This window comes from Pollicipes pollicipes, unplaced genomic scaffold (genome assembly GCF_011947565.3).
Source record: "Pollicipes pollicipes isolate AB1234 unplaced genomic scaffold, Ppol_2.1 Scaffold_7261;HRSCAF=8764_pilon_pilon_pilon, whole genome shotgun sequence".
Classification (NCBI taxonomy): Eukaryota; Metazoa; Arthropoda; class Thecostraca; order Pollicipedomorpha; family Pollicipedidae; genus Pollicipes; species Pollicipes pollicipes.
In genome coordinates, this window is record NW_023597054.1 from 9169759 (window position 1) to 9187073 (window position 17315).

General features: G+C 54.3%; 1 protein-coding gene across 4 annotated transcripts; it reads right to left on the minus strand.

Annotated features, from left to right (window-relative positions):
• Positions 1 to 9182: 9182 nt before the first annotated feature.
• Positions 9183 to 17235, minus strand: LOC119112703 (interleukin-11 receptor subunit alpha). Of its 4 annotated transcripts, none has more exons than XM_037236967.1 (8): positions 17129 to 17235; positions 15220 to 15352; positions 14726 to 14797; positions 13314 to 13565; positions 12665 to 12840; positions 11633 to 11762; positions 10963 to 11112; positions 9183 to 10500 (listed from the first exon to the last, which is right to left on the minus strand). In XM_037236967.1, the coding sequence occupies exons 3-8, from the start codon at positions 14766 to 14768 to the stop codon at positions 10355 to 10357; spliced, it is 897 nt and encodes a 298-aa protein (XP_037092862.1). In that variant the 5' UTR covers positions 14769 to 14797; positions 15220 to 15352; positions 17129 to 17235; the 3' UTR covers positions 9183 to 10354. The 4 variants fall into 4 exon arrangements, with proteins under 4 accessions (XP_037092862.1, XP_037092861.1, XP_037092860.1 ...); XM_037236966.1 differs by lacking the exon at positions 17129 to 17235 and adding an exon at positions 16973 to 17093; XM_037236965.1 differs by lacking the exon at positions 17129 to 17235 and adding an exon at positions 16851 to 17093.
• Positions 17236 to 17315: the final 80 nt, after the last annotated feature.

Genomic DNA, 17315 nt, shown 5'->3' on the forward strand with positions numbered 1-17315 from the left:
ATGACGTCATCACTCCAGAAGTTCGGCAAGCACTGATGACATTTATGCAGACACTCGATCAAAGGCAAGATGCCGTGACCACGGATATGTCGGAGGTGGTGATGAGCTTGATCGAGAGGCTTGGTGAACCAAGAGACGTGGCAGATCCAGACATCTTGCAGGCTTTGGTTGAGAGAATAGCTCGATTGGATCAAGGGCAAGACAGCGTCACTTCGGAACTCGTGCAAATACTTATGGCGTTGGTGGAGCATGTAGGCCAAACCCAAGACGCTGTCACTCCAGAGTTCCTTCAGATGCTGATGGCATTTGTTGAGAGGCTGAGCCAGCCACATGAAACCATCACTCCGGAATTCTTAAAACAGCTGATAACTTTGGTGGAAATGCTCGACCAAAGCCAGGATACTATCACTCCAGACATCTTGCGCATGCTTTTGGTGTTCGCAGAGAGGTTAAGTCAGACACAGGATGCCGACAGTCCGGAGTTCTTGCAAGCTCTTGTTACATTGGTTGAAAGACTGGGTCACGCTCAAGATGGTGTCACTCCGGAGTTTCTGCGGGTGCTGATGACATTGATGGGAAAAGTGGGCCAAAACCGGAATACCTTATCTCCTAACATGATGCCAGTTATCCTGGCATTGCTGCAAAGGATAGAGGGCATTGAAGATGCTGCTACCCCAGAGTTTATCCACGTCGTCATGGAATTTATGGAACGGCAAGGTCAAAACCATGGTGCAGTTTTCCCCAGCGTTCTTGCAAGTGTTGATGGTGCTGTTAGAAAGACTCAATGAAATCGAGCACGCCGTCAATCCCGATTACGTGAGGGTGCTAGTCACACTCTCAGAGAAGCTTGGTGAGACGCAGAATGCCATAACACCTGAGTTCCTGCAGGCTTTGGTGACCTTTCTGAACCGAGTGGGCCGAACACATAACGCTGTCACCCGAGAGTTGTTCGACGTGTTGGTGTCATTGGCAGAAAGGCTTGGTCAGACCCATTACACTGCCACTCCGGAGTTTATGAACGTGCTGATGGCATTGGAGCAGCTGCGTCACACGTCGCGAACCGCCAGTCCACGTCTCATGCAAGTGATAATGACGTTTATGGAAAGTTTGGGTCATACTCAAAATGCCATCGCTCCTGATTTCTTTAGTGCACTGATGACATTGATAGAGAGGCTTCACCAGACACCAGAAACCGCCAGCCCAAGGTTGTCGCAAGTGGCGATGACATTGATGGAAAGACTAGGCCGAAACCAAGAGGCCATCACCCCGGAGTTTCTGCAAATGCTGATGACATTGATAGACAAGCTTGATCAAATGCCAGAAACTGCCAGTCCCAGGTACCTGCGTGTGCTGATGACGCTGATAGAAAGGATAGGCCAGACGCGTGACGCTCTAAGTCCTGAGTTCTTGCACGTGTTGACAGCACTTGCTGAAAGGCTGGACATGACGCGGGAGTCTGCCACACCGGACTTCATGAATGTGCTGATGACGCTTATTCAGAACCTCGGTCGGAGTCGTGCTGCCGCTGTCACTCCAGAGTTCGCACACGTATTGGTGACACTGGTTGAAAAGGTCGGTCATACGCAGGATGCCATCACTGCGGACTTCTTAAATGTAGTGACGGCATTGTTGGAAAGGCTAGACCAGACTACAGGATCTGCTAGCCCGAGGCTCCTGCACGTGTTCATGGAATGGGCGGAGAGGCTAGGTCATACCCACGGTGCCGCCAGTCCGGAGTTCCTTCGGGTACTTTTGGTGCTGTTGGAAAGGCTGGATGAAACCCCAGGAGCCGCCGCCAGTCCAACGTTCTTGCAGGTGCTCGTGAGCTTGGTTGAGAGACTCATGGAGACCCAACATACTGTCACTCCGGAGTTCCTCCGTATGCTGCTGGCGTTAGTTGAGCGACTGGACCAAAGACAGGAAGCTTTCGTTCCGGAGCTAACGCAGGTCCTGATGACGATTGTTGGGAAGTTGGGACATGGTCTGCATCCTATAACACCTGAGCTTTTGCGGGAGGTGGTGACGTTGGTGGAGCGTTTTGGTCGTGTTCCGGATACTCTGAGCCCTAGATTTTCGCATGTGCTCATGACGTTAATGGAAAAAGCAGGTCAAGCACACCATTTTGTCGCGCCGGAACTCTCCCAACTGTTGATGACCCTGATAGACAGAGTGCGGCAGACCCGGGACTCGGACATTCCTGAGATTTTAGAGTTGCTGATTATGTTGGTGGAAAGATTAGACCAGACCCAGCATGATGCCAGTTCGGAGCTCCTGCAGATGCTGCTGGTTTTGCTAGAGCGTCTAAGCCAAACGCCTGAAACCGCCAGCCCGAGGCTCCTACAAGTAATGATGACAGTGGTGGAAAGGCTAGGCCAGACCCAGGGCGCTCTTCACCCAGAGTTCTTTGCAGAACTACTGGCATTTGTGGAAAAGTTGGGCCAGACATCGGGATCTATCACTCCCGAGTTCCTTGAGATAGCAGTCATGCTAGTGGAAAGATTAGGTCGGACCCAGTACGCTACCACTCCGGAGTTTATGCAAGTACTGATGACATTGATCGAACGCCTCAGTCATGCGCCTGGAACGGCCAGCCCGAGAGTCTTTGAGATGCTGCTGACATTGATAGAAAGCACAGGCCAGACCCAGACTGCGGTCACTCCGGAGTTCGGGCAAATCCTGATGACTTTGGCGGAAAGGATGCTTCGAGTGCCGGGAACCGCCAGCCCGAAGTCCTTGAAAGTGCTGATGACAGTGATGACAAATTTAGATCACACCCAGGATGCTGTCACTCCGGATTTCATGCGAGTGCTAATGACCCTGCTGGACAGACTAGACCAAGGTCAAGGTATTGTCAGTCCTGAGTTTTTGGAAGTGGTGGTAACGTTGATTGAAAACACAGTTAAAACGCAGTATGTTGTCACACCGGAGTACCTGGAGATGCTGATAACGCTGATTGAACGTCTAGGGCGGGCGCCAGAAACCGACAGCCCGAGATTACTACAAGTGCTGATGACATTAATCAAAAGGCTTGGACACACCCAGGAAAATTTCACTCCAGAATTCGTGCAGGTACTTATGATATTGATGGAAAGACTTGACCGGACACAAGAGTCCGTCACACCGCAGTTTTTGAGGGTGCTGATAGCTCTTCTGGAGAAGATAGGTCAGAATCAGAGTGCTGTCTCTCCAGAGCTCCTGCAGGTGCTGACTGCGTTGGTAGAGAGACTTGGTCAGACCCCGAGGGTTATTGGCCCGGAGTTTTTCCGGGTTATAATCCCTTTTGTAAGAATACTCGATCGAACGACCGAAGCCGACAACTCGAGGTTCTTAGAAGTGTTGATGACCCTGATAGAAGAGGTAGGTAAAACCCAGGATGTGTTTACTCCAATATTCCCGCGAATGCTGCTAACCTTGGTGGACAATGTGGATGAAACACCGGGAACGGACGCCATTCACAGGCTCTTGCAGGTACTGATGACCATGGTTGACAGGCTAGGTCAAAGCCAGGATGCTGCCACTCCTGAATTCATGCGCGCTTTGATTGCACTGGTTGAGCGACTGAGTCAAACGCCACGCGCTCCCGCCACAGAGTTTATGGCAGTGCTGTTGAGACTTCTGGAGACGCAAGGTCAAGCCCGGAGTTCAGTGACACCAGACTTGTTGCGGGTGGTAATGACTTCAGTTCCCGGGCTAGGTCGCACTCAGGGTGCCACACCGGAATTTTGGCACCTGCTGATATCATTGGTCGAAGAACTAAACCACGCTCATGTTCCCATCGCCCCAGAGTTCGTGCACACACTTTTGGCGCTAGTTGATCGCGTAGATCGGTCGTCGCAAACCATCAACCCAGAGATCCCGCGTATGCTGATGACATTGGTGGAGAGGCTGGGCCGGGTGAGGAGTGGGGTTAACCCGAATCTGCTCCAGGTGCTGATTGAGAAGGTTCATCGTTTAGGCCAAGCTGCAGATAGTGACAACCAGGACGTTGTGGAGGTTCTAATGACACTAGTGGAAAGGTTGGATCAAACTCGAGAGGCTGACTCGTCGGAGCACATACAAGCCCTGATGGCATTGTTGGGGCAGATTGGTCAGACCCAGAGCAATGTCACCCCGGAAGTTCTACATGTGTTGATGACGTTGGTGGATAGACTAGGTGAAAGGCAAGAGGTGGTCACTCCAGAGCTTCGGCAAGTGCTGATGACGTTGGTGGAGAGGCTGGGTCGGGCGAGGAGTGTGGTTAGCCCGAACCTCCTCCAGATGCTGATTGAGAAGGTTCGTCTTTTAGGCCACGCTGAAACCAATGCCAACCGAGAATTCGTGGAAGTGCTGATGACATTAGTGGAAAGGCTGGATCAAGCCAAAGAGGCTGACTCTTTGGAGCACATACAATTCTTAATGACATCGTTGGAGCAGATTGGTCAAACCCAGAATACCGTCACCCCGGAAGTTCTGCATGTGTTGATGACGTTGTTAGAAAGGCTAGGCCAAAGGCAAGATGCGGTCACTCCAGAACTCTTGCAAGTGTTGGTGGCGATGGTGGAGAGGCTGGGACAGAGGCAGGGAGTCCTCACTCCAGAGTTCCTGCAAGTGCTGATTGCGCTGGAGGAGAGACTGGGTCACAGACAAGATGCTTCTCCAGAGTTCATGCAGGTCCTGATGACTTTGATCAACAAGACGAGTCACGTGATCGACGCCGACCGCCCGACCTTGCCCGACCTGGACGGTGTCCTGCTGCTGGAGATGCTCGACGCGCGCAGCGGCCGGCGACGGCCGCAGGACACGCTTGACATCACCATTCCGGCCGTGCGGCGCCCGGTGAACGTGCCGTCTGACCTGCTGAGTCTGCTGCGACGCCTGGAAGAGGCAGCGCGCCGGCGCCAGCCACTGCGCGACTCGCTGCCGCTGCTGATCGAGGCGCTGCGACTGGCGCTGCGCGAGGACCGCGGCCCGGCCGGCGAGGACGTGCTGAGCCACGTCGTGGTGCTGGCCACGACGCTGCTGGAGCGGGCGACGGCCGGCGAGGACCGCTCCATCCTGGTGCCACAGATCCTGGTGCGGCTCCGAGAGCAGGCGCGCCAGCCGCGGCCGGACGCGCTGGGCACCGTCGTGGCGCTGCTGGAGCGGCTACTGCTGCTGGAGCGGCGGCGGCAGACACCGACCGCCGACACCACGGTCGACGTGGAGATCCTCGGCCGCGACGGCAGTGACCCGGTACGCGACATGCTGAGGCTCTTCAGGACGTTCATGAGGGGCGACACGGCCGGCCACGGCGGCACTTCCGCGCTGATCTCGGCGCCGGGTATGACCGCTGCGGACCTCGGTGACCTGCCTCCGCGTCTGGTTAATGCCCTGCTCTTGCTGGAGCGTATGGCACAGGACCACCTGCGGCTCATCGACTACCTGCCACGCATCATCGAGGTGCTGCGGCTGACGGTTGAGGACGACGCCCTACCCGTCGGCCCCGAAGCTCTGCAGTACATCAGCGGGCTGGCGAGCTCGCTGCTGGAGCGGGACGGCGCGAACGCCGACCGGCGCCTGCTGTCGCGTATTCTGATGCGGCTGCGCATGCTGGGCGGGCAGCCGCGAGCGAGCTTGCTACGTGACGTCATCCCGCTGCTGCAGCTGCTGCTGCGAAGCCAGCAGCGGCGGGTCGCGCCCGGCGCCATGCTCGCCGCGCTCGGGGAGGAGCCGGCGCTATTGGACGCCATCCTGCGGTTGGAACGGCGCGCCGATGTGGCGCGCTCGCTGCGCGACTACCTGCCGCAGTTGGTGGAGGTGGTGCGGCTGGGCTCGCAGCACCACGCTGCGCCCAACGCCGGCATCCTCACCTACGCCACCGAGCTGGTGACATCGCTGTTGCGCAGGGACGGGCCCGGCCTCCGCTCGGTGCTGGTGCCGCGCGCTCTCACGTTTTTGACATCGTACCCGGGTACCAGTCAGCAAGACGTTCTGACGACCGTGCTGCCCGTACTCGAGCGGCTCATGACGGCGGAGCGGCTGCGGCGGCCGGACATGGGAAACGCTGCGTTCAGCCTGGTGCAGCCTGGTCGGCGGGGCGAGGTGCCGGTGCATGAGCTGCTGGAGTACGTCATTGATCATGACGGCTTGTCAGGAAACGGCTCTGTTCTCACGAGCCTAGCCGAGTGGATACCCGTGCTTCTATACTCCATGCGGTCGAATCCAGTCCAGGAGGTCGGGATCTTTCCTCACATTTCGTTCAAAGAATTAGCCGTAAACAACGCGCCCGATGGTGACAATTTGGAGATGCTCGTCCGCATGCTGATGACTGACCTGACTGACTCCGTCACCTCCCCGACATCGCTCACCGCTGCGGACAGCCGTTTCTTCCGCCAAATAACAGAGCTGATCCACTTGATACGAACCGCAGCCGGCATGCGTCGTGACTTTCTGGCACCGGAGGACGCGCACAACATCCTGTTCGCGTTGTCCGGTGGCGGATCAGAGCCTACTCCGGTGCCGGTCGAGACGTACCGCTCAATGCTGTCGGTCCTCACGGGCGATCGTGGGCGGCCCACCGACACGGCGGCGGACCTCCACCGCATGCTGCTGCTGCTGCTGGGCCGGCCCGACTGGCCCGACGTCGACCCGGTCGATCGGTACCGCGCGCTGCTCGGTCTGCTCGCCGGTCGGCCGGTGGCGGTACCGGCCTCGGCGGACGTGTTGCGCCGCGTGCTGACGCTCCTGCTGGCGGGGCCGGCCAGCGTCGAGCCGGCGGCCGTCTCCGAGGACGTGGTCCGTGTCCTGCTGTCGCTGCTGACTGGCTCCACTGGTGTAGACGGTGGCACAGTGCCAGCGGGTGTGGACCGCCGGCTCACGGCACTGTTCGGCGGTCCGAACGTCCCGCGCGTCAGCGGCGGCGTCCCGGGATACTCGCCCGATCTGCTGCTGACCCTGCCGGCTGTCCCCGCCCAGACCCCGGGCGACCTCCACCTGACGATGCTCGGTGGCGGAGGCCCGGCCTCGGTGCCGCGGGGGGCGCACCCGCTGCTGGCGCTGCTTAGAGCGCGGCCGACCGGGGCGCCACGCGCCCTCTGGCGGCTGCTGTACGGCCAGCTGGCCAGCCTACTCGGCGAGGAGGACTTCGGCCCGACTGTGGTGCCCGAGTCGCTGTACCGCCGCCTGCTGCTGCTGCTCACGGGCGAGCGGCTCGACCCGGCGGCGGCGGCCGAGCTGACGTCCGGCACACTGCGCGCGCTGGCCGGTCGGGCGGGTGGCGCGCTGGCGCCCGAGCGGCTCTGCCGCCGGGCGCTGCTGCTGCTGGCCGGCCGCGGGGCGCCGGCTGACCGGCCGTCCGGCGCCGGTGCGCTCCGTCTGATGCGACGCTGCCGAGAGCTGTGCGAGGCCGCGGCCGGCTCGCTCTCCAGCGCCGAGCTTGGCGTGATGCAGCTCCAGCCGAGAACCGATCAGACCTTCGTCGGCGAGAATCACGTGTTCGTGCTGCACCAGTAGGCGGCACAGTGTTCCCCCCACCTCCCGCCTGGTATGGGCGGTTCGGGGACGGGATGGTGGTGGCAGTCGCGATCCTAGAATGCAAACCGGCATAGCTTGACAATATCTCTGACCAATGAACCTACTGACGGATGGTACCGCTTTAGTCTTGCTGAACGCGACCGTCCATGGCTGCTTCCGCCGCAGCTGCGAATCGCTTTCTACGCCCACCTATCGATGCGCATTGATATTTCCGAAACTCTGTAGCAACCTTACTATAGCCTAGCCGGAGTTGAACGCGTCGCCCTGTGTTCGGCATCCACAATTTGCTGCAATGCCTTGTTACTGTTAGGTGGAGGCTCGATGTTGGAGCGCTGCTGTTACACGTGTGCTTACTTTTGATGACGCGCTGTTTTGCGTCGCTGTTGGGTTCGTTGTGTTTGGGGTTTCGCTGTTCAGTCAGATTTCGCTGTCACTTCACAACGTTATGTTTATTTACCGCAATAAAGTTGATGCATAGTGATGTGTTTCACACAGTGGCCAAAGCAGGCACGCGGCTTGTCGGAGTGAGGGGGCCACAGTCGCTCACGGGGCTGAAAGCGGAAGAAGCAAGCAAATCTGTTGTAGGAGAAGCAGCTTGTGTACTGTCCAGTTTCAATTCGCTTGGGCGTGATCTTTTGCCAAGAAGCTCATTTATGAAACGTGTTCCTCAAGTTTGTTGCAGCAAAAGCAGCACGACCGTGTCTGACCCAAATTATGACCTCGATTGGCAAGCACTGGCAAGTGCAGATGCATTTCGCCAGAAATCCAGAGCCGTTGGCTTTTCACCATGAGACGCCACGAGCGTTGGTCGTGTTGGGCAATGACCACTGAAGCATTCCAGGGGCGTGACGCCTCCACGACCGAGACGGCATTTCCTTCCTCAGTCGGACACGGAACATAGGTGCGCTCGAATAGCGAAAAACAAAAAGAGAAATGTTGCACCTCCTGATTTCGGCGCCGGGCATGCGCCGCACGTCCGGTACAATAATCAGGCTAGTTTTCTGAGTAATAGCGGAGGCGTCGGTCTCATGGCTGCACAATTGCAGTGCACACAAAGGCCGTCCACTGCGTCATTGGCAAGCGCCCGCGGCTAAACACATCACGTCCGGCCGCTCAGATGCTCCCCGCAGCTCGAATGCGCACCTGTGGGTTTTGTAAGTCTGCTGAGCGAAAGCGTTTTGAAATGTTTCGGGAACTTATGCCAGACGTTGCAAGACCAAGCAACACGGCATCCGAGCTGTGGATGGGAGCTGGCGAGCCCACGGAATCGCTTTGCCTTGCCGCTTTTTGTGAGGGCTTAAATCAAACCTTACGGCGGTGGATGGGAAGAACCGGCTGGAGAACGCGATTTAACCCTGCCATATTTGAGACGTTCCAACGCCCTTGGGCATAGATTCCCCTCATGACGCGCCAAACAATGCGCAAATGTGTAGGCATACGCATATCCCGCGCTGTTCACACAGCAGCATTATTTTTTAGCAACCACCCAAGGTGGCATGGGCCTGTGTTTCTAGGCAAAATGGTTAGGTCTTAGAATACCATAACGTACTTAAGGCTTTTCGGAACACATCTGGCTTCTATCTTCGGTCAGCAGTATGAATTCCTCCCGATATCAATATCAATAACCTACTATAAACACCCTGGCTATCAAAAACCGTGGATTCGTCTCATGTACGAGTTTACATCAGACCTGAGGGTTTGACGTATATTATGATGTCACACAATATCAAACTAGAGCTCCATGTATATGGATGAGACTCGCTCGCAAAATATTATGACGCCATACATCACAAAGCAAAGCACCATGCATCACCACACTCCCAATAGGACTATTCGGCGCTGTAACTTTGTTCCTTCCACACGACGGGCCGCACGATGGTTGGAAACCTTTTTGAGCTGGCAAGAGATCGCTCGTTTCAGAATACCGGTGAGAGATTCCGATAAAGCATAAATAAATTGCCCAAAACACTGACCGGTGCGTAGCCAAGTGAATGGTCGGCAAGACATTCTGATAGAGCATAAATAAATCACCCAAAACACGACAATATCAAAGCGCCCATAATCGTGCACTCGTCTGATGAAGAACGCCAATACCGAGACACCGAAGACGGCACAAACGCGCAACAAAGTCAAAAATGACCAAAATGTAGGCACCCTACGACTGCGTGTCAGTAAATCTAGAGGCTGGTTATCACGGTACCTGTATCCAAATCACATCACAAGTATCTTCGGTATCCACTCAGAGCGTGCCCCTGTCTAACATTATGCAACAAAAGCTTGCTACGACGTAAGCTTGTTACCACGTAACCGCACAATGCCATTGGAGTATGACACGTGTACATGCGTTAGCGGGACCAACATCAAGCATGTAGTCACAAAGAGCGTCTAACATTGCACTATATCAAGACTACGCAACCTACATTACACCCTTGGGAACTGCACTGCGCCGTGGAATGAGTCGATGAACCAATAAGTTCAAACGTCACAATCGAGTTTCCCCGAGCAATACACCACTCTTTTGCCCACTGGGGTGAGCTCACATGCGTTTATATCAAACTACACTGCTACCGCACACATTCAAGAGCTCATGCACGTTTCTCTCACGTTACACCGTTCCTGCCTGAAATCCACTGCAGACAGCCGACCACTCGGGGGACCGTGCAGGCGCTAAGCGCGATCTTCAGAACGAGCACCACTCGGTGCCGCTGCCGCGCAGCACGTGCCGGCCGGCGCAGCTGCAGCGGGCCGGAGACACCGAGCCACGTGGGACGACGCCGAGGCTGCTCCGCCGCTGGCCGGCCCGGGCAGTGCACGGGCCGCGGCCGCCCAGGGCTGGGGCGCACCGCGCCGCTGAAAGACCGACTCAGATCCGCACCGGGTGGACCTCGACGTTGTTGTTGAGCAGGTGGGCGCGCTGGCTGTTGGAGTTCTCGTCCTGTTCCAGCACCTCCAGCTCGTATCCGGGCTGCTGCAGGTTCGACACGAGCTCCATGCCCTCGGTGCTGTCGCCTGCGGCAGGCGGAAGGCGTCAGGGACACGGCTCCGTGCCCACCCAGCGGCAGGCGGGCGGCCGCTGGTGGCCGGCAGCTATCAGCCAGACAGCCGGGCGCAGGAAAAGCAGGCATTCGGTGATATACATGGTGACTGGACTGTACCTCTATAAAGCCAAGCACGAATATCACCATAGCTCGGTAGGTCACCGCAAATACCAAAGCCACAAGGGTTCAGCCGCGGGCCACTAGTGCAGCTACCAATGGTGATGGCGCTTGGAGTGGCATATCCCCTAGCTGATAGCAGCCGACCGAAGCATTACCCGGCAAGACCCGGACCCGTCGACCCATAGTGAAAGCGGTTGAGCACCACCTTCGGTCATGGCTTCATTTCACTCCACAATCTGCTCGGAATAGCCAGCCCATCCGGCGCCACCATCGCGCCTGAGCACGAGCCGGAGCGTTCGCCACCGTCACTGACCGTTGGCGGGCACCACGCGCTGGCTGCGGTAGACGAAGCAGGCGCCGCCGACGGCCACCAGGAGCACGACGACCAGCGAGCCGACCACGGCCGCCACCCAGCTCTCGGAGCCGAGCACCAGGGCCTCGGCCACAAGGCCCCGCGCCACGTCTGCCGAACACCGGCCGTGGCATAGAATCCCTCGGCGTGTGTAGAATTAACGGGCACAGCCTTGCACACACAGCCCCGCGCCGACGGTTGCGGGGAAGGCGAAACGCCAGTCCAAGTTTCTACCACCTTGGTTCACGGCTCGAACTTACGCCACAGTCCACGGCAGCAGACGGACGCCCCAGCAATCCAATGAGCTGTGCCACCTCCCATGCGTCGAAAGCCTACGATTTAATTATCATGTAAGCACCTCAATGCCGCTGCCGCAAAGAAACCATTTATTGGATCCGAGCCCCAGACTTAAAGGTTCGACAGAGGCCACGAGTTGATCGTCGCCGCCGGCCTGAACAGCTGACCCACGTCCCTGCAGCACTGCCTGAGAGCTCTGAGAATGCGGCCTCACGGACCAGGCGCCAGGCGAGCCGCCGACAAACCCGCCCGTGCAGCGCCGAGCCCGCGCCCGCGTGACCCCTTGCTCCGCCACCGGCGGTGGGGGGAGGCACGTCGACGGCGCCCGACGTACCGCTGCGGCTGAGGTCGGCGCGCGTGGTGGCGCGCACCGTGACGTTCGGCCCGGGGCCCAGCCGGTTCTCGGCCCAGAGCTGGAACTCGTAGGTGGTGTTGGGCCGCAGGCCGTACAGCTCGCGGTGGGCCTGCGGACGGGGTCATCCCCGATCAGGCGAGGTCAGCCCGGCCGGCAGGTCGCGTCAGTGAGAACGCGAGCGGATGACAGCTGCACCGGACACAGCTTCCAGGCATCAGATCTGCTATGGGCGCGATGGTCCCTACCAGTTACGCTGGGATGGCTGCTCAGCTGAAGGGAGAAGGGGGGGGGAGGTACAAGCACGTAGCACCACCCTGGGACAGCGAGTCGGGTCTTCTGGCATGATTCCAGGCCTGCCTGCATCAGTTGCATTCGTGCACAGGTCTACACAGGCGGTCGTGCCGCTTACAACGTTGATTAAACCGCCGCGCTACAATGGTTTCAGACACGTCCTGTTGAAAACCGTGACCCAACATGCCGCCGTCACTCGACGAGCCTGAAGAGACCACGTCAGCCTGCTCACAACCGACAAATCACAGCCGTGACCAGTTGAATGATGAGGTCCTAGAATGGTGTACACACACAAGAGAGCATGAGCGGGCACAGCCAAATAAGTCAACTTAAGACATTCCCATAAATTCGTACCACATCGGTATTTCACGTAAGCCGATGGACTGCACCACGTAAGATAGTCCATGGCTCAGGGAAACCCACGTTGGGTACTGTGGAATGCATCCTACACGGAGACACCAACGGGACACGTATCATCGGAGAGCTGGGAATAAACATTCAGTGTTTTCCCGAACTTCAGACGGGATAACGTGACATAAGAAGTACACGATACCCTCCCCCTCCCGCCCCCCCCCCCCCCAGAAGGCGCAAAACGATTTGGGAATGAGCGAATCTCCGTTGGCACTGTGCGAGTGAGTGGGGGGGGGGGGGGGGGGGCGGACCGTTCCCTCGTCGGCGCTGTGCGAGTGAGGTTGAGGGGGAGGGGGGGGGATACCGTACCTCGGAGGGTGCCACGTGCGGCGGGATGGGCTGCTTCCAGTGGGCACCGTCTTTGGCTCGGTAGCGCAGCCCGATCCGACTCAGAGGCAGCGCGCCCGTGTCGTTGGCGTGCCAGAACAGCTCGGCTAGCACCGTGTGCGCGCGCACACGCACGTTCGCCAGCGGTCCAGGCAGGCCTGCCGGCGGCACGCGCACGACTCAGACTGGACTCCAGCTTGCCCAGTGCCACCGGGCGGGCGGAGAGCAGCTGCACCGTGTGTGGTCGGCCCCCACGGTCCCCACTGGCGGCCACCGCGCTCACACCGCACCACGGCAGATAGCATGGGAAGACACTGACCGGGGCTTGCGACGGCATGGGGCTGGGTGACAGGCGCCGTGCAATAGCCACCTCAACGTAACGTATGGAAGAGCGCAAGTTCATCCAAGATTCACGACAGCAGTGGTAAAAATCCAGTATGCATGCCAGCTGAGACTCAGGCCACTTAATGTTCTGAAACCAATAAACTGCATCCGTTCACACCACAGCAAACATTAACAAAAGCGCTGAAGTCGGATCGGCACAGCCACTTTCCCTGATCTCAACCGTCTTTCGCAGCCCCGTGCATCATCGACGTCCAGTCGCCGGTCCTGCCACGTCTGCGCTGCTCACGTCTAAGCAGCAGATGCACGTAGAAGATGTCGCTGGGCGCGGCGTCGGCGTGCGGCGCGCAGCCGTACAGGCCCTCGTCGTCGGCGGACGCGTTCCGGACTAGCAGATGGCCGCCGGGGGCGGGCGCGGCGTCGGCCAGCGCCCGGCCGTCGCGCACCCAGACGGCGTCGCCGCCGGTCCACCCCGGGCACGGCAAGCTCACGTTCTCGGCCGGGTCGCCGTAGAAGTGTGGCGCCGAATGCCCGGCGGCGGCTGCGGCGGCAGCGGCACCGGACACGTCAGCGATTGAGAGAGCCAGCGGACAGAGAGTGAGGCACGCAGCAGAGCACCACGCAACGCACATTTATTAGCTGTTCTGAGTGTAGAATGCTGCCAGCATGTTGCACATTTTAAGCACTAGGCAGTCTCACCCAGTGAAACTGCACTGGCATCGCTTTTTAATCCCAACATGTGAGCAGATGACACACTATTTTGTTTCGTCCACTAGCCCTATCCAAAGATGCCACAAATGAATACACTCTGTGCCAAATTGGTCTCTTTGTGGCCCATGTCAGCCTTTGTGGCCCATGCCCATAGTAATGCAATCATTGGGATACAAAAAAGTGACAAAAGTTGTGGCTTTGCTCAATGAAATTCCCAACCAACAGGAGTGTACAGGAGAAAAAAAACATACCAGCCCACAATTCTTCCTAAAAATGTGGAGCCTGGGGATTGATAACAATGATCAGTGAGACTAACAGGTATATAATTTTGTATTATTTATAACAAAGTTAAATCTAGTATGACAGCCCCACAACATGATTTTGTGGAGGTCTGCAGCTGCTGCTCCCTTTAGAGTCCTCATGACCAATTTACTGGTATCTCTCTGAGTAATTTACTGGATCTCTCCTTGCAAAAACCCTGTGTATACATGCCCATAGCTGAGGCAAATATGCCAAGCATGAATGTGTTGTTCAGAAATAAATGTCATGAAAGATTTTGCTTGAGTCTCATAGTCTTGAAGAATGCATATATTGATGGCCAACATTGCTAACATGGGCATTTGTGATGAAACACTGACATGCATTAGCAAACATGTTGGAAAGAGAAAGAATTCAATTGTTGCAATCACTTGCTAGCTGAAGAGTACTGACTCCATTTGCTGCATGTTATTACCTATTTTCAAAAACACACTGAACTCAGAATTTGCTGCCAAAGGAAGAACCCCACAAAAATAAGAAGGAATGGGTAAACCAAATTTTCTGCAAGCCTGGCATCGTTTTGTGGGTTCTGTGTTGCAAGCTTTGACATAATTCAATTATAAAGTACTGAGAGGATCAAGACATACACTAGAAATTTAGAAACCCCTGTGAACAGATCCAAAATTACACATATGTCTTTAGTTTCACCATAGTTTTATCAATATGTCTGACCTGCATTGTAGTAAAAGGCAGACAGTAACAGCACTGGCAACATAGTTGACCTAGAGATGAGTAGATAGGAAGCTGAAAAAGAATGTGTGCAAATCAAAACATCATGTGTTGTTTGAATCTTGTGTAATTAGACTTATCAACAGGAGTGAGCCCATCTGTTTCAATAAAAGGGCAGGCAATGCTTCCATAACACAAATACAAATATGCACATCAATAAATAAAATCCAGCCAATATTCTGTCACTAAAAGTCATCAGCCTGCAAACAATGAGTTGATTTGTATTCAACTTGGCTGCTACTGATTGAGCCAACAGACTTTTCTTTTCTATCAATGAACTGATTATCACAGTACACTGCACCACTGAAAGGATAACATACAGCATTTTGTACCAGCTTCACATAAACAGCAGCAGCTGATCTTGGTCCTATGCAATTGCAACAAAAGAAGTTCAAACACAATACTGCATCAACAAACCTGACAAGACACATCCTTACATGAATGATCACTGTAGCTTTAAAACAGCACAGGTATCTGCTGTAATGCAGGCATGCAGACTGTCCAATACCAGGTGAGTCATCTTCATGATAGCTAGGGGAATTACCAGGTCCAACACTGAGCCAATCCCACCTGAAAAGCAGTTAATTTATGTGAATCATTCACAGTATGGCAATAGTGTGAGATCAGAATCTAGTCTCCTAAGAGCAATAACTTCTATCTGTTAGATCTGCCAAAGTGGACTCACTTCCTACTTACTTATGATGCTATAAAGTTGTGTCTGAGGATTCATTTATATTTTGAACATCTCTGCATCTACTATGTGTTATATCAATATTTAAAGATGTAAAACATTTATGTAAAATTTAAGTAAAGGAACTTCTGAAATCTAGCACTGCCTCTCATCTCATCTAGCTGCATCTCTCAGCATTCATAGCCTCAGGATGTTGAACAAAGTTTGCTTGTACCCTGTACATTGTGGACAGGGAGTTACTTCTAATTGAAAAGAAATTCGGCTCCTCATTTTTGTCAAATAGGATCATAAAAGTATTTGATCATGCCAACAAATACCAGGATCATTGCACCCTCATATCAACAATATTGGCTACCTTCAATCAATGGCAGATGGGGAGCTAACTGGCAAATTTTTGGTTATCATTCCATAAACTACCATTACTACCAATATCATCACTTAGGTTGGTTTCCAAACTAAGATATAATAATTGGGATATTAAGTCTACCATATATAAGGCAATTTATCCTTACTTATCATCAATAATTGCTTTATGGAAACCACAACTAGTTCAAAACAGAGCATTTCAAGGCAAGAATGAAACTGCATTAGATGACTGGTCCTATTCAAATTTAGGAATTACAATCAGCAGTGCCATACAAATAATAACAAACTCCTCTCACAGCCCCATGATCTGCTTTGTTTCTGTAGCTGATGGCCCCCAGACAGTGATAACAAAGTTGGCCCAATGCAAACTACAAAAAATGCATCTTATCCCATACATGTCTGGCATAGCCACGCTATAAATTAATTGCTTAGACTTTGGCAACAGTCACAGATAGTTCCAGCACATAGAGCCAGTGTTTCAAGAAATTGTGATGTTGTTAATATACTTTCCTGTAAACACATTTCAAAGATTAACTCACTTTTCACAGAAAAATAATTTAAGATCAGGCACACTTTAGCCTGGCCTGATTTTGGTACAGTTAAGTATGAGGTTCAGCACACTGATGTGGTATATACAATGGATGTGGATGTAGATTAATTCCCAGTCCATCCAACAATGGGTGCATTATGGCACTAAATCCCAATGGGGATGCACAAGGGGCATAATGTTTCTAGGAAATCTGTACATGGTTAAACCCAATCCCAAGCTATGCCAGAAATGAATTTCTGCCCAAGATGTCTCATGTTTTCTTGCAGTTGTGAAGGCTGCAAGTTTTCAGCCGAACAGGAAACCAAGCTCCTGGGATCCACCCATGCATTTTTCCACTTTTGCCCAAGACACAGGTATCAATGAACCCAATGGACCATCGTAACGACTACGGACATACATCAGTGGAGATCTAGAACGATACTTTGAAAGACCATGTTGATCACTCAGTGAGAAATTCATACCTTATCCAAACTTCCACCTGAGGCCATTCCCTCAATCGCGTGTGGGGAACCTGGAACCTGCCCTCATGAACCGTGCAGCCTACGCCACCTCCAAACGCAACCTAAAATACAGATCTACGTACACAATGCCCTGCCCTGAACGCCGCCCTCCAGAGTTCCTCTCGATACCAAAATATTTATTTTTGCAGTCAAGGTCTGACAAGTTAACTCCATTGCTATTAATGCTCTCATGCAACGGTGAGCACGTCGAAATATGCACATATTTGCCATTGATTTACCTGGATTCATGAACTGAATCAAATATAAAACGAATTGTATGTATTCAAGAGAACAAATTGAAAAGTTTTATAGGCATGTTTGGTGGCTTTTCTGGCCGGTATTGGTACATATGACATCATTAATTGGTAAAATAATTTCCACCAGAATGGAGGTTTACTGGGCTTACTAATTGAACCAAATGCGCCA

Excerpts from the sequence above, each read along its gene's own strand:
- LOC119112703 (XM_037236967.1), bottom strand. The coding sequence starts at position 14,768 with ATGTTGCCAGTGCTGTTACTGTCTGCCTTTTACTACAATGCAG. Across the intron at positions 13,566-14,725 it reads TGCCTTTTACTACAATGCAG|CCGCCGCCGGGCATTCGGCG; the intron begins GTCAGACATATT and ends CTGCCGCCGCAG. Across the intron at positions 11,763-12,664 it reads CGCACGTGGCACCCTCCGAG|GCCCACCGCGAGCTGTACGG; the intron begins GTACGGTATCCC and ends CCCCGTCCGCAG.